At 34.1% G+C, this 13464-nt stretch overlaps 3 protein-coding genes across 4 annotated transcripts; 1 reads left to right on the top strand and 2 right to left on the bottom strand.

Annotated features, from left to right (window-relative positions):
• Positions 1-213: 213 nt before the first annotated feature.
• On the bottom strand, positions 214-4661 carry LOC106293727 (probable alpha,alpha-trehalose-phosphate synthase [UDP-forming] 2). 2 transcript variants are annotated; one of them, XM_013729383.1, is made up of 17 exons: positions 4607-4661; positions 4121-4306; positions 3935-4035; positions 3378-3763; positions 3173-3287; positions 2967-3068; positions 2730-2880; positions 2506-2643; positions 2305-2405; positions 2020-2207; positions 1806-1923; positions 1567-1725; positions 1359-1481; positions 1159-1246; positions 933-1063; positions 697-795; positions 214-594 (listed from the first exon to the last, which is right to left on the bottom strand). In XM_013729383.1, exons 2-17 carry the CDS (start codon positions 4260-4262, stop codon positions 214-216), a joined length of 2523 nt encoding a protein of 840 aa, XP_013584837.1. In that variant the 5' UTR covers positions 4263-4306; positions 4607-4661. The 2 variants fall into 2 exon arrangements, with proteins under 2 accessions (XP_013584837.1, XP_013584838.1); XM_013729384.1 differs by lacking the exon at positions 4607-4661 and having other exon boundaries at positions 4121-4326.
• Positions 4662-5733: 1072 nt separating this feature from the next.
• On the top strand, positions 5734-9869 carry LOC106343702 (ATP-dependent DNA helicase 2 subunit KU70). The gene is made up of 18 exons (XM_013782990.1): positions 5734-5861; positions 5979-6056; positions 6134-6250; positions 6337-6451; positions 6766-6871; positions 6984-7101; positions 7224-7307; positions 7410-7468; positions 7650-7827; positions 7975-8051; positions 8154-8301; positions 8388-8449; positions 8538-8598; positions 8713-8805; positions 8902-9022; positions 9101-9203; positions 9302-9458; positions 9573-9869. Exons 1-18 carry the CDS (start codon positions 5796-5798, stop codon positions 9684-9686), a joined length of 1857 nt encoding a protein of 618 aa, XP_013638444.1. The 5' UTR covers positions 5734-5795; the 3' UTR covers positions 9687-9869.
• A 2296-nt stretch (positions 9870-12165) lies between these two features.
• LOC106294258 lies at positions 12166-12628 on the bottom strand. Its single transcript, XM_013729826.1, has one exon. It carries the CDS (start codon positions 12552-12554, stop codon positions 12270-12272), a length of 285 nt encoding a protein of 94 aa, XP_013585280.1. The 5' UTR covers positions 12555-12628; the 3' UTR covers positions 12166-12269.
• Positions 12629-13464: the final 836 nt, after the last annotated feature.

Raw genomic sequence — 13464 nt, 5'->3', positions numbered from 1 at the left:
TGTTTTGTGAAATTGATTGTGAACAGGATATGTGGCAAAATCACTTCGCAAATATAGTCTAGGGGATTATAATTTTTTTGGTAAACCAGATGATCTACTAAAACTAAATCACTGATTGATAATATTTAAATACGAGAACTGATAACGAATTACATGTAATGTACATGTAATGTAAAATCCAAACACTAGCCTTCTGTATCATTGTCACATGATTTATATATCGACTGGCTCAGTGTCTCCTACTGCCAATTCCCTTATTTTTACATAATTTATCCAAGGTTTCCAATCTGCGTTTGCATTGCGAGTCTGATAGTCTTCACTCTCAGAAAATGAGTCAGACGTTGTTGTATCTGCAACTGCGAGCTTGTGGAGTAAATCCACAACATCATGAGATGAGTCGACGACGTAGCGAGCTTTTGTGTGAGCTTGTCCAATGGCTACAGAGAAGTAATTTCCTTTCTTGAGGTCAAGAACGTTCGATAAAAGATTCTTCTTCTTTATAGAATGGTTACTTGCAGAAGACTTCGACCTAGTTTCATGAGATAACTTGGATGACATAACTTCTGGTTTGAAGAATGTGTAAATGTCTTCGTCCTATAACATATATATCGACCCGTTTTAAAAGTTTTAACAGCCAAATCGATAAAATTTATCTGGTTAAGTATGTAATGTAGAATAGATGAATATAAGTTTTACCTTCTCCAAGAAGTAACCACTACAAAAGACATAATCAACTGGTGTGGTCATAGATTTTTTGCGCACTATTTCTTCCAAGATACGACCCACTGCTACCCCCTATGTAATAGAGAAACATTGAATAAGATTTTGCTCCAAAGATGTTAAAAAAAAAAACCATTTTGGACCAGTATTATACATTTAATGACTTTGCTATATTGTATAGCTTGAATACCTCAAATGAAGTATATTTATACCTTAGTCTCACCCACCGCATGGACTTCAACAGAATGGTTTCCTCGAACAACATCAACTGATGCATTAGAAATTGGTCCTGCCCATAAGTATTGTAACAAGTCTCTTGCTTGTGCTCTCCCAAACTCAACATCTATCAAAAGAGTTACCAAGAAGACATTTTTTTAACAAAACAGATAAATGCCTGGAAACAAAACGAGGCAAATCAACTATATATTTCTACATCACCTGCATTTTCATAGTTCCATACTAGAGAAGTCTCGCTTGCTTCGAAGAACGATCTTGGAGTTCGATCGGTGAAGTACTTGAAAACGTTCTACAACAATATATAAATATTTCAAGAAAAATATAAAGGAATTTGTTCTTTATATAAAGGAATTCAAGATCATCAAGCTTGATTGTTTTTTAAAGAATGTAAAATTACTAACCTTTGTACCGTCCACCCAATCGAGGTTCATGTTTTCAGGAATATTTGTCACCCATTCCCCAGTTGTGTCCCTTAAGAACATTCCATTTTCCGCAGCCAGCCATATGTTATACTCTCCAAAGATCTGTTTTTAAGTACCAAATCTGTGAGATTATAGATACATATGCTTGAGATAATAAACAAGGAAATGAAAAAGACATTAGTAATACTTTATCTAGTATGTTTTTGCCACTTCTACTCAATACAACTACTGTTGTTTTTGGATCATTGCATAATGCTTTCAGTGTTCCTTTTAGCTCTGGGTTTAATTTAAGATCCAGTTCTTCATTTTGGTTATTCATTGGCTCAGTTAGTGTTCCAAAGAAACCCTGTATAACATTAATGAAAATAAGTAACACAATGATATAAAGTTCTATATACAACATAAAATCTCCTAAGATAGCTTTACCAAGATTAACAATCTATTGTTAGACTTAGAATATCGTTGAATCACATCTTGCTGTGGAAGTCCAACTGGAATTTTCTTAATCTTCATATCGGATTCAGTAAAAGTATCATGGAGTTCACTGCATAGAGTTAATAATAAATAAACTCTTACTTATAAGAGTTCATGTTTCTGAAGAAAACTAAATGTATCTTCTTAATTAGTTCAGTATATATACCTTATGAAATCATCTCCCCACTTTTTAGCAGGATGAGTTTTCACATACTGAAAATTAAGTCTATGTCTTTCATCCCTTTCTTCAGCTGGCATATTTAGAGCTTCTTTAATAGCAGAAGAAACTTCTGTAACATCCCAAGGATTCACAAGAATAGCTCCAGCACCAAGTGACTGCGCAGCACCTGCAAACTGTATAAAATCCCATGTGATAAAGTGAATAACTATAAACATTATTAAGACCTTTTAGATTCAGTGTTAAAAATAAGAATGCAAATACTTTTGTTACCTCACTGAGAACAAGAACTCCCTTTTTCGCTTCTTGACAAGCAATAAATTCGTAACTCACAAGATTCATTCCATCTCTCAAAGATGTTACAAGCATTACATCTAAATATAAGAATAAAAAAATCATCAAACAAGTTATATAATGAACTGTAACCAAAATCAATGCAGTGATCATATACGTGTAGTAAATTAAATTAATTACCAGCAATCGCGTAAAGTGCACATAAGAAGTTGAAGTCAACAGAACAATCCAGGTGATGAATTGGAAGAGAAGAGACAGAACCAAAACGACCGTTAATGCGTCCAGCGAGTCCATGAACTTGACTTTTGAGCTTTTGATCTGTAGATTACACACAATCTCAGAAACCTGATGAGCAATATTATCCAGTTTATAAAAGTGTTACAATAGAATATAAAAGCTTTTACATTCAGGGACATTATTTCTTGTTGGAACTGCAATTTGCACTAACACAACTTTATCACGCCAATCCATATTTTCTTCAAGAAATTTCTCAAATCCAAGAAACTTTTGTGGAATCCCTTTGATCATGTCAAGCCGATCAACACCTAATATCACCTGTCAACACAAAAAAAAAACAAAATGTAAAAATGTTTTCTTTTAAATTGAGCATCAAATAAAGGCTAAAAGAAAAAACATGATACCTTTTTGCCAGCAAATCTCTTTTTAAGCTCGGTCATTTGTTGTCTGACTTCAGGGAGCTCACATGCTTTTATAAACCTATTAGGATCTATTCCAATGGGAAACTGAAAATTCCAAAATAAAATAGATAGAGATTACTTTTTATGATGTGATGATTCAAGTTATAGATAAACAATATAATGTTAAAGATTTGAATACTGAGACATACAACAGCTACACGAGTGACTTTGCCATGATCAACAATTCCTTCATGTGTTCCTTCAACTCCAAGGATTCGAGTGCATGTTCTCACAAAATGACTTGCAAAATCATAGGTATGGAAGCTGAAAAGAACCATAAAGAAAATTTAAAACTCTTTTGATCCAAGTCAGATGATTCCTAACCATATATGACAGTTGGAGTTTGGATGTTACCCAAGTAAATCAGCTGTAAGAACAGAGCGAAGAAGCTCTGATCGCGAGGGCAAGGTTTTGAAGACCTCTGAGGAAGGAAATGGTGAATGGAGAAACCATCCAATTTTGATTTTGTTGTTGTATTCTTTAAGATATTGAGGAAGAAACAAAAGATGATAATCATGAATCCAAACAATATCTCCTTCTTCGTAGTTCTCAATTATGACATCAAGAAACTTTCGGTTTGCTTTCTTATATGCATCGTATTGTGTTTGGTACGTCTTGTTTGTGTGTTTATGATCTTCTTGTGGAAGTCCCATGTGATGAAGAATTGGCCACAAAATACCATTGCAATACCCATTGTAGTATTGATCAAAAACCTCTTCAAGGAACACTGGTATACATTTCTGTAAGCAGCAAGAACAAAACAAAAAGAATAAATTAATTGAGAATTTGATCATCAGATATATGAAAAGTTCATGTTCATGCGTATCTATCCCATTATAAATATCTTTTTGAAATGTGAAGTTTCTAACATATATACTTTGATATAAACCGATTAGTTTTCAAATACGTACCATATCGGCTAGAGATTTCGAGAGTGCGTTTTTCCCAACTACATCATACACATCAACTCCAGGCCAACCAACCCATTTGGTCTCGAACTCAGCTGCCACGCCTTCAAGAGATCACACCAATAAACCATTGTTGTTAAAACTTTTTTTTTATTAAAAATATTTATTCATATAGATTTGTGATCTTACCTAGAAGACCACTGACTAAACCACCAGGACTCATTTCCAGAGACCAAGAATTTTCTCCGGTTCTCTTTGCAGAAACCGGAAGCCGGTTAGCCACCACAAGCAGTCTTTGCCTTTTACTACATGATTCATCATAAGACACCATCTTCTTTCAAAAATCGTAAAGCACTTGTCAAACTAATTAACGACCTGCCCAATTTTCGTGGAAAACAAATTAATTATCAATTAAAACAGGCTCTTTCATGAACAAATATAAACAACTAATTGAATAAATAAAATAGAAATAAAATAATTAAAATAAAGCTATTGTTTTGCTAAAACAAACAACTAAACACACTTTTTATGAACATCATTTTTTTGGTAAACAAACATGAAGATTTATAAACACTTTTTGTTAGATAATATGGATACGTTTGGATTTGTAAAACTGTTTGCAATGTATGTGTAAAATGGATAATATGGATACGTTTGGATTTGTAAAACTTTTACCAGAAAAGTTGCAAATTATGTGATAGGTGAGTGTGAGAAGATTGTTCTTGTCTTCTTACAAATTTATAAGAAGTTTAAGATTCAACTTTTTGTATGGAGTATCTTCGAGTTTTGTGTTCCTTTTGCATACATGTCATTGTAAGGTACAATCACTTTTCAATCTTATCTTGGTATAATTTTCTTCCATAAAAGGTGATGAGATCTAATATCTACACCTCTTTTTTGTTGTTGTTATGTTTCACTGATATCTTAGATAAATTGGGATAAAAAACATACGTGTCTAGTTTTAAAAACAAAAAGACCATGCTTGTCTAAATTCAAAAATTGAGAAATTCGAAACGTATTTGGATGTATATAGACTGTATTATATTCTGTTTTAAATATTTTTATTTGGTAACATTTCTGTAGAAATTGTAAATTTTAATTCAAATCTAAGTTTTCGTCCAGTGGCCCATTGACAGGTGTATACCAACTAATATTATTTTCTTTCTTCTGCAAAGTTGAGCTTCTAGAATATTTACTCTTCCTCTTAGTTTTGGCATCAATATATCTAAAAATATTTATGTCATTTTAAATAGATTTTTTTATATATGGAGTGCAATTTCTCTGTTATCTAACTCCTCATGCTCATATTTCAACCAACATTTCATTAACACGTGTATCTGCGGGTATGGTTTAAGTCAAGATTTCTTTTTATAAATAGTTTGGCATTAATATGTGAGAACAGATGTCAGTTTATTTTATATAGTTTCTCATACTCATATCCCCAATACTTGGATAGGTAACATGTGTCTTTTTCTACTGACTTTATTCAGTAAACATTTAAAACTCTTAACCATTTGGTACTAACTTGTTGATACGTATGCTTATTTTTTAATACAGTTTTTCAATATTTCCAACAATGTCAAATCGCATTAATTAACGTGTGTCTTAATTAATTTTAATATGTGAATAAAAAATTCTTCTCGCTATGCTCCAATAAAAATCTTTCGTACTGGCCCAATGAAAAGTCTTCTAATTTTAGCCCAATAAAAAGTCTTCCCGCTGTGGCCCAATAAAAAGCTTCACGTTGTGGCCCAACACAAAAAGGACGAACTTTATTGTTCTTTGCTAAAACCTCTTTGAACATTTTGCATTGCGGAGGTCAACAACAGCCATTACTCCTGTGATTTCATTCTTGTGAGAGAAGATGGAACTTGACCCAGAAGATGTTTTCAGAGATGAAGACGAAGACCCAGAAAGCCAGTTCTTCCAGGTTTTTGGCTTTGCTTCTCTCTTCTTCGAGTTTCAGTAGATAAATAAATTAAAAAAAAAAACCCTAATAAATTGCTGTTTGGTTTATTGAGTGTTTATGTTCTGTTTTGTTTTGCAGGAAAAAGAAGCTTCCAAAGAGTTTGTAGTCTATCTAATCGACGCTTCTCCCAAAATGTTCAGCTCTACTTGCCCCTCTGTAAGTTTACATTATTTAAACTTGTAAAAATCGAATCTTCCCCTATAGTCTGTGGCTGATGCAATTTATTTTGACAGGAGGATGAGAAACAAGAAAGCCATTTTCACATTTCTGTTAGTTGCATTGCTCAGTCACTCAAGTCTCATATTATCAACCGTTCTAATGATGAAATTGCAATATGCTTCTTTAACACTGTGAGTTCATGGAAGAACACAGTGTTTGTATTTGTTTTCTTTCTCTTTTTTTTTTTATTCACTTGGGTTTTGTTGTCAACTTGCAGCGTGAAAAGAAGAATCTTCAAGACCTGAATGGTGTTTATGTCTTTAATGTTCCACAAAGAGAGTGTATTGACCGTCCAACAGCGAGGCTGATTAAAGACTTTGATCTCATTGAAGGTAGTTGCTTGGATACATTTTTTATCTACACTTTTATCACACAAGATTTAACCTTTCTTTTATAATGCTTTAGTCTTTGTTACTCGAGTGTTTCAAATCCCATTGGTAGGTATCAATTTGATACCAAAGACATTAATATTAGAATTAAAATCTAGAATGGTTGAGCAAGGTTTCAGCGTCTGAGATCTATATGGTAGATATTCAACTGATTTGTGCTGAACAAGAGTTATTCACTTTGCTGTTTGGTGGTATGCGTTTTGTTCACACAGAAAATATCTAAAGGGGAAATGTGTTAATGTATACTTTGGGTGCAGAATCATTCATAGAAGATATTGGCAGTCAAAATGGTATAGTCTCAGATTCTCGGGAGAATTCTCTTTATAGTGCTCTCTGGGTTGCACAAGCACTACTGCGCAAAGGGTAACCGATCTTAATTTCATTGTTGGTGCCATGTTTGTGTTATGCATTACACTTTGGTGTTTAACCTGATCACTGTATTGGTAATGTGTTCTGTAAACATTTTTTTCTTAAGATCTTCAAAGACGGCAGATAAGCGCATATTTCTATTCACCAATGAAGATGATCCTTTTGGGAGTATGAGGATTTCTGTTAAAGAAGATATGACAAGGACTACATTGCAGAGGGCTAAGGTAGTTTACTTTCAACCCTCAGTCCTCACTTATCTATCTAAAAGAGAGCTTCTTGTTAATCATATAGAAGGTTAGTTGGTTTACTTTTTTTTTTTTTTTCTGTTTTTTGGTGATTCCTTAAGGATGCGCAAGACCTTGGCATCTCAATCGAGCTTCTTCCCCTCAGTCACCCTGATAAGCAATTCGATATCTCTCTCTTCTACAAGGTTCATCTTTAACCATCATAAAACTGGGAGGTGTATATAATTTTAAGATGATATTTAAAATTTCCATTGATTTTTTTTTTTTTTTTGTGAACATATTTTCAGGACTTAATTGGATTAAATGGTGATGAGCTTACAGAGTTCATGCCATCAGTTGGACAGAAGTATGTTTTTAAAATTCTTTATACCGTTGCTTAAAGCATCATAGTACTACATTCAGATAGAAGCAGGTTTTTTGAGAAGTTTCAGGACTGAGAAAGAACCATTTTGTCTATGAATCCAAATTCATAGATAATCATGTCACTGGTTGTCTTATTTTTGATGAAATGCATCTAAAATTGTCAGGCTAGAGGACATGAAGGATCAACTGAAGAAGCGTGTACTTGCCAAGAGAATAGCAAAGAGAATTACATTTATGATATGTGATGGTGTTTCTATTGAACTGAATGGTTATGCTTTACTCCGTCCTGCTACTCCTGGAACCATAACCTGGCTTGACTCTACTACTAATCTTCCGATAAAGGTAATCTGACAGAGGTGCTCCATTTGAATTGAGTTCTTTTGTTATGAATCAAGAATTTAACTTGACATCAATGTTTGCTATTTAGCTATCTATCAGATCTACGTTTCGTAGATGTTATTAAACACCATGTGCGGTCTTTGTCTGCAGGTGGAAAGATCATATGTTTGTGCGGACACTGGAGCGATAATGCAGGAACCTATTCAACGGATTCAGCCTTACATAAAGTAAGCAACTGAAATAGCACGCTGATTTGTTTCCTCTAACCAAAGAAACATTGGTCGTGTCCTGTCAAGTAGTTGGCTTTAATTTTCATTTCTTCTTTCTAGTCGGGATGTCATGTTTACAGCGGCAGAGCTATCCGAAGTAAAAAAGATATCAACTGGACATTTAAGACTGCTGGGGTTCAAGCCTCTTAGTTGCCTCAAAGATTATCACAACATGAAGCCTTCTACCTTTCTCTATCCAAGTGATAAGGTTACCTCCTTCCCCAAAGATTATGTTTATTTTGCTTTGTTGTTAACTTGGGGACTCTTAGCTTTTGATAAATTTAACTGATGCAGGAAGTTATTGGGAGCACTCGTGCATTCATTGCCTTGCATAGATCCATGATACAGCTTGGACGGTGAGTATATTAGATATATTAATCTATAAAGTTGAATATAACTCGCTGGTATACTAACCTGTGGTCACTGAATCCTCTTGTGTTACAGTTTTGCTGTTGCCTTTTATGGTGGTACGACACCTCCTAGATTGGTTGCCCTTGTTGCTCAGGTGAGAAAAACTATCCTAAGAGCTTTCTTCCACATGACTATATATCAAATTTATTTTTATTAATTGTGCTTTGTTTAAGAACCTACTCAAATATATTTCCTTAAACGCGAACAGGATGAAATCGAGAGTGATGGTGGTCAGGTGGAGCCACCAGGGATGAATATGATATACCTTCCATATGCTAATGATATTAGAGATATCGAAGAGGCAAGATGAAATAAAAGCTTTTTTAAAACGTTACTTGGTTCCAACATTATTCAATGTATGTTAAGTTCTGACTAGTTGATGGGGGTATTTGGTCAGTTGCATTCAAAACCAGGTGTAGCTGCTCCTCGAGCAACAGAAGATCAGCTTAAAAAGGCATCAGCTCTAATGCGACGTTTAGAGTTAAAGGACTTTTCTGTTTGCCAATTTGCTAATCCCGGTATGCTCAACTCACCTCTACTCTTGCTTCTATTAGTTGTTCTGAGCTGCTGAGTTTGAAAGTCTCTCTTTGTTACAGCTTTACAGAGACACTACGCGATGTTGCAAGCCATTGCATTGGATGAAGACGAGCTTGGAGAAACAAGAGATGAGACTCTTCCTGACGAAGGAGGAATGAACAGGTTGCAACCATTTTATAATAAACTCCGTTTTGTAATTACATGCATACGCCACCAAAAAAGTGTTAGAATCTTATCTAGTGAACCCGTTTTGCTTGCAGACCTGGAGTTGTAAAAGCAATAGAAGAATTCAAGGAGTCTATTTACGGTGATGACTCTGAGGAAGAAAGTGACTCAGGGGCAAAGGAGAAATCAAGAAAGCGAAAAGCTGCAGATGCAGGAGACTATGACTTTGTAGAGCTTGCAAAAACCGGGAAGGTGAAAGCAAACATCCTTTAACATTGGTTTGCGTTTTTAGATATCTGCTTGATAATCTCAACGTTTTGTTTCATCCTGAAACAATACCTTCATAGTTTTGTTTTATGTTTGTAGCTCAAGGACTTGACGGTGGTCGAGCTGAAGACTTATTTGACTGCCAACAATCTTCCCCTCAGCGGGAAGAAAGATGCTCTCATCAATAGGATTCTAGCTCACGTTAGTAAATAACCTTAACCGTGATTTGTAACTCCAGCTAGAGAAATTACGTTTTTAATTTCATGTATTATAAAGCTTGTCGGCTTTTGATGAGAACCGAATCTGGTTAACTTCCGGTTTATTGTTCAACGTTTTGGCTCACTCACATTTTGGATTTTTATTGTAATGGTTTAACATAAACAAGTATCGTCTCTTCTTGCCTTTGTCAATTTCATTATTCAGTTTTGATCCTGAGGACGTACTTACCTGCAAAAAAAAAATTAAACATCTACTAAACCAAAAAACTTATAGAAGAATTAGATATATCAATTACAAAAAAAAATTAGAAGAATTATATTCCTTTTGTAAATATTTTTCGTCGTAACAAATCATAGAAAATGAAGTGAAATTAATGGGTTTTGTTGTTCTAAGTTAAGACGCAACGATGTTATGAAAAAAGTCACATTGGTACGATTCACATGCTGATAATGAAAGTAACGTAGTTTACAAGTTTCTAAACAAATCTGGAATAATGCAAATTTACCAAGATTTATATGTATGGGTGGGTGCATGACAAACACTATTCTTAAAACGTCATTATTCGAAACCACGTTTATCTGACAACATAAGTCAACCTTTGATATAACATTAGCAATGCCATAAAATCTAAATTGACACCTACTTTTGGATTATACTTAAACTCGACAGATACATGGTAAAATTTTGTCACGCCAAAATCATCACACATGGATTTTTTTTTTTTTTTTCCAAAGTTGATGACACGTTAATCTAACATGATGTTACATATGAAATCCGTAGGATTTTCCTGATTTTATGTAAGAAACCTGAGTTTAACTATCTAAGTACTTATAAGATATATAGAGCATGCATTGAATGTGTATTAAGCGGCTCCATCTTACTAGTTGGTTAGTTAAACTTATGAAGATGAATACAAAAGAGGAAACCGAGAGAAGCTTCATGACGAAAAGTTAGTTACCGTTCGTTAGCTCATCTTCATCTAGGTGAGATGCAAATCTATGTTCGTTTTGTACATTATGATTATGATGCTACATTCAGATGGATCACCCAGCTGAATTTTTAAGAACTCATCTCAAATTCTCATTCAAATGAAAGTGAGTCCTGATAGTGCATCTGAATGCATATGTATTTAGCTTAGTCCAAAATGATAAATGACAAAAATAACTTTTTAAAGTCAAAATATTATTTTCGAACCAAAAATTCTATTTTTTTACATATACATTTTTCTGACAGAACCAAAAATGCATTTTCCCACCAAAACTGAAAAACAAACTTTCCCGCCAAAACCACTAAAATGTGTTTTTCCGCAAAAAATGTAAAAACGCACATTTCCATAAAAAACACTTTTTGGCCAAACTAGTAAAACCGCATTTTTCGACCAAAACGGTAAAAACGCACTTTCCCGTCAAAACCGTAAAAATACATTTTTCCGCCAAAACCGCAAAAATACATTTTCCCGCCAAAACCGGAAAACGTATTTTCCCACCAAAACTGGAAAAATGCATTTTCCCACAAAAACAAAAAAAAAATATTTTCCCGCCAAAAACGCATGTTCTTGCCAAAACCGCAAAAATGCAAATAAACATAGTTACATTCAGATGATTCATCTGGATGCATAAATGAAATGAAGAAACGAACAACACCCAGATGAAGCATCTGGATAAGACATCTAGATGGCCATTTGAATGCATCTTTCAATATACAAACGAACAGGGCCGTAGTTATTTAACTTAAATAGTATAATCCCGGAGATAAGCAATAATGGTGTTCCTAATTATATTATTGCATGTCTTTTTCATTTTCCTTTTTCTTCTCTTTTTCAAACTCTGAATCTATTCATAGAAGAAAAACGTCTAACAGGTCAGAGGAAGACGTCTCTTACGTAAACTAGACAACTTTTTATCGATTGTTGTCAATTCATAAGCTTTTGTCCAGAAAGGTGCCAAAGCAAAGCTTATTCACTTTAAAAGCTATAGGATTATACATTAGCTTCCTTACTGATGAATTTAGTTTACGTACGCAAACGCAACCTATTTATATTATCTCGATTATAGTGGGCACTAGTCATAGTGGGCACTAGTCAAATGTTCATGTTATATATGTCTAAACGGATGGTCCTGAATCTTTCTTTCTTTTGTTAAAAACTTGTCCCTTACAATCTTTAGTATAACTATAATCTTTGGACTTAATTAAATTTGTGAACTTATACTGTAAGCTTAATATTACACTACTAGCTGGAAATGATGTAATGTAATATGGCCACAAATAGATTTTGTAAAATATAGCACTCGAAAAATAAAAAAATCATGAACAATATCATTTAAAAATGTATTTTTTCAGTTTTAAATCTCTTTACATACATGTACGATACCATATGCCAACACATACAGAAAAATTAAAAGTGTAAGATAGTGGTTTTATTACTCAACTACAGATCACACATAACACATCTATTTCAATATATAGCCGGCACCATATCATTTTATGAAGACACACAAACATTAATCATTAGACGACTTACAATATATGATAATATTATGAAATGAAATCGACAATATAACTCGGTGATATAAGTGCCTAATTACCAACGCCGGGGCTAGGAACCGATCCTAGTTGGCGGTAAATCTCTGGCGAGTTTCCCTGAACCATATATTGATCGGAATAATCCTTAGGCGGAGAAGTGTGACCCTTGTCGCTTGGACCCGAAGGTGGCACATTGCCCTTCGGTAAAACACTAAGAAACAATCCCTTGCTTGCGTCGTAAGGCATTACAACCTTTCTAGCTTCACAAGATTGCGAGACAAAACCTACAATACAAAGCAATAAGCAAATAGTTGAAATGGGGATCCTTGGATGTGCCATTCCGTATAACTGATTTGATAATATTAGATATTAATTATTTAATGACGAAATAATTTTTTGGCTTTATTTTTTAGATTTAGTAGTATGTTTCTGTGTGAATGAATGATAGAGTGGATCTATATATATAGAGACAGAAAAGGAGTGGATCTAGTTCAATGGTTATTTTGGTTAGGTACATATGAACTAAGCTGGTGAGTTCGTATATATACACAATACAGTGTTCATGATTGCAACTAGACTAGTTGATAAATATGTGTTTGTGCTCTTGTATCTCCAAGAACAGCATACCAAGACATTTCTCACCTTTCATTCTTCTGATAGTATATACTAATTTAGCAATAGTATAACAATAGCAAAATTGAGTTTATATGACAAAGAAATTGTTATAAAAGTAATGGAAAAGTCTATCTTTATTCATAACATAGAGATTCATTACATAAGAGATTACACCGTCATAGATAAATGGAAAGATTATAAATCATAATCTCTTGGTTATGAGCCATCCACAATCTGGTTCATAACACTCCCTCTTGGATGCCATAACCATTTAGAGCTTGTAATGTGCTTTAATGTTGCCTCATTAAAACCTTACCTAAAAAATCCAATTGGGACAAAACCATGGTGAAGGAAAAAGAGTACAACGCACATTACTCCTCCTGATTTGGACATTACTGAATGTCCCTTGGACCTCTCCAATTTTTTTTGCAATCCGTGGGTGATGAAGATCTTGGGCAGAATATGCTTCGTCCTCGAACACGATAGTTGATTCTTCTTTACCATCGGCCATGCCACAATCTGATCGAACATATTGAGTCATCGACCTCAAATACACACACACGAAATCTTGGATGATGTTGCTGTGATATGCGTGTACCACCATGTGTAAAACATAACCTGTCTGAAAACAAAT

This window comes from Brassica oleracea, chromosome C5 (assembly GCF_000695525.1).
Source record: "Brassica oleracea var. oleracea cultivar TO1000 chromosome C5, BOL, whole genome shotgun sequence".
NCBI lineage: Eukaryota > Viridiplantae > Streptophyta > Magnoliopsida > Brassicales > Brassicaceae > Brassica > Brassica oleracea.
This window is presented reverse-complemented; position numbering and strand designations above follow the sequence as displayed.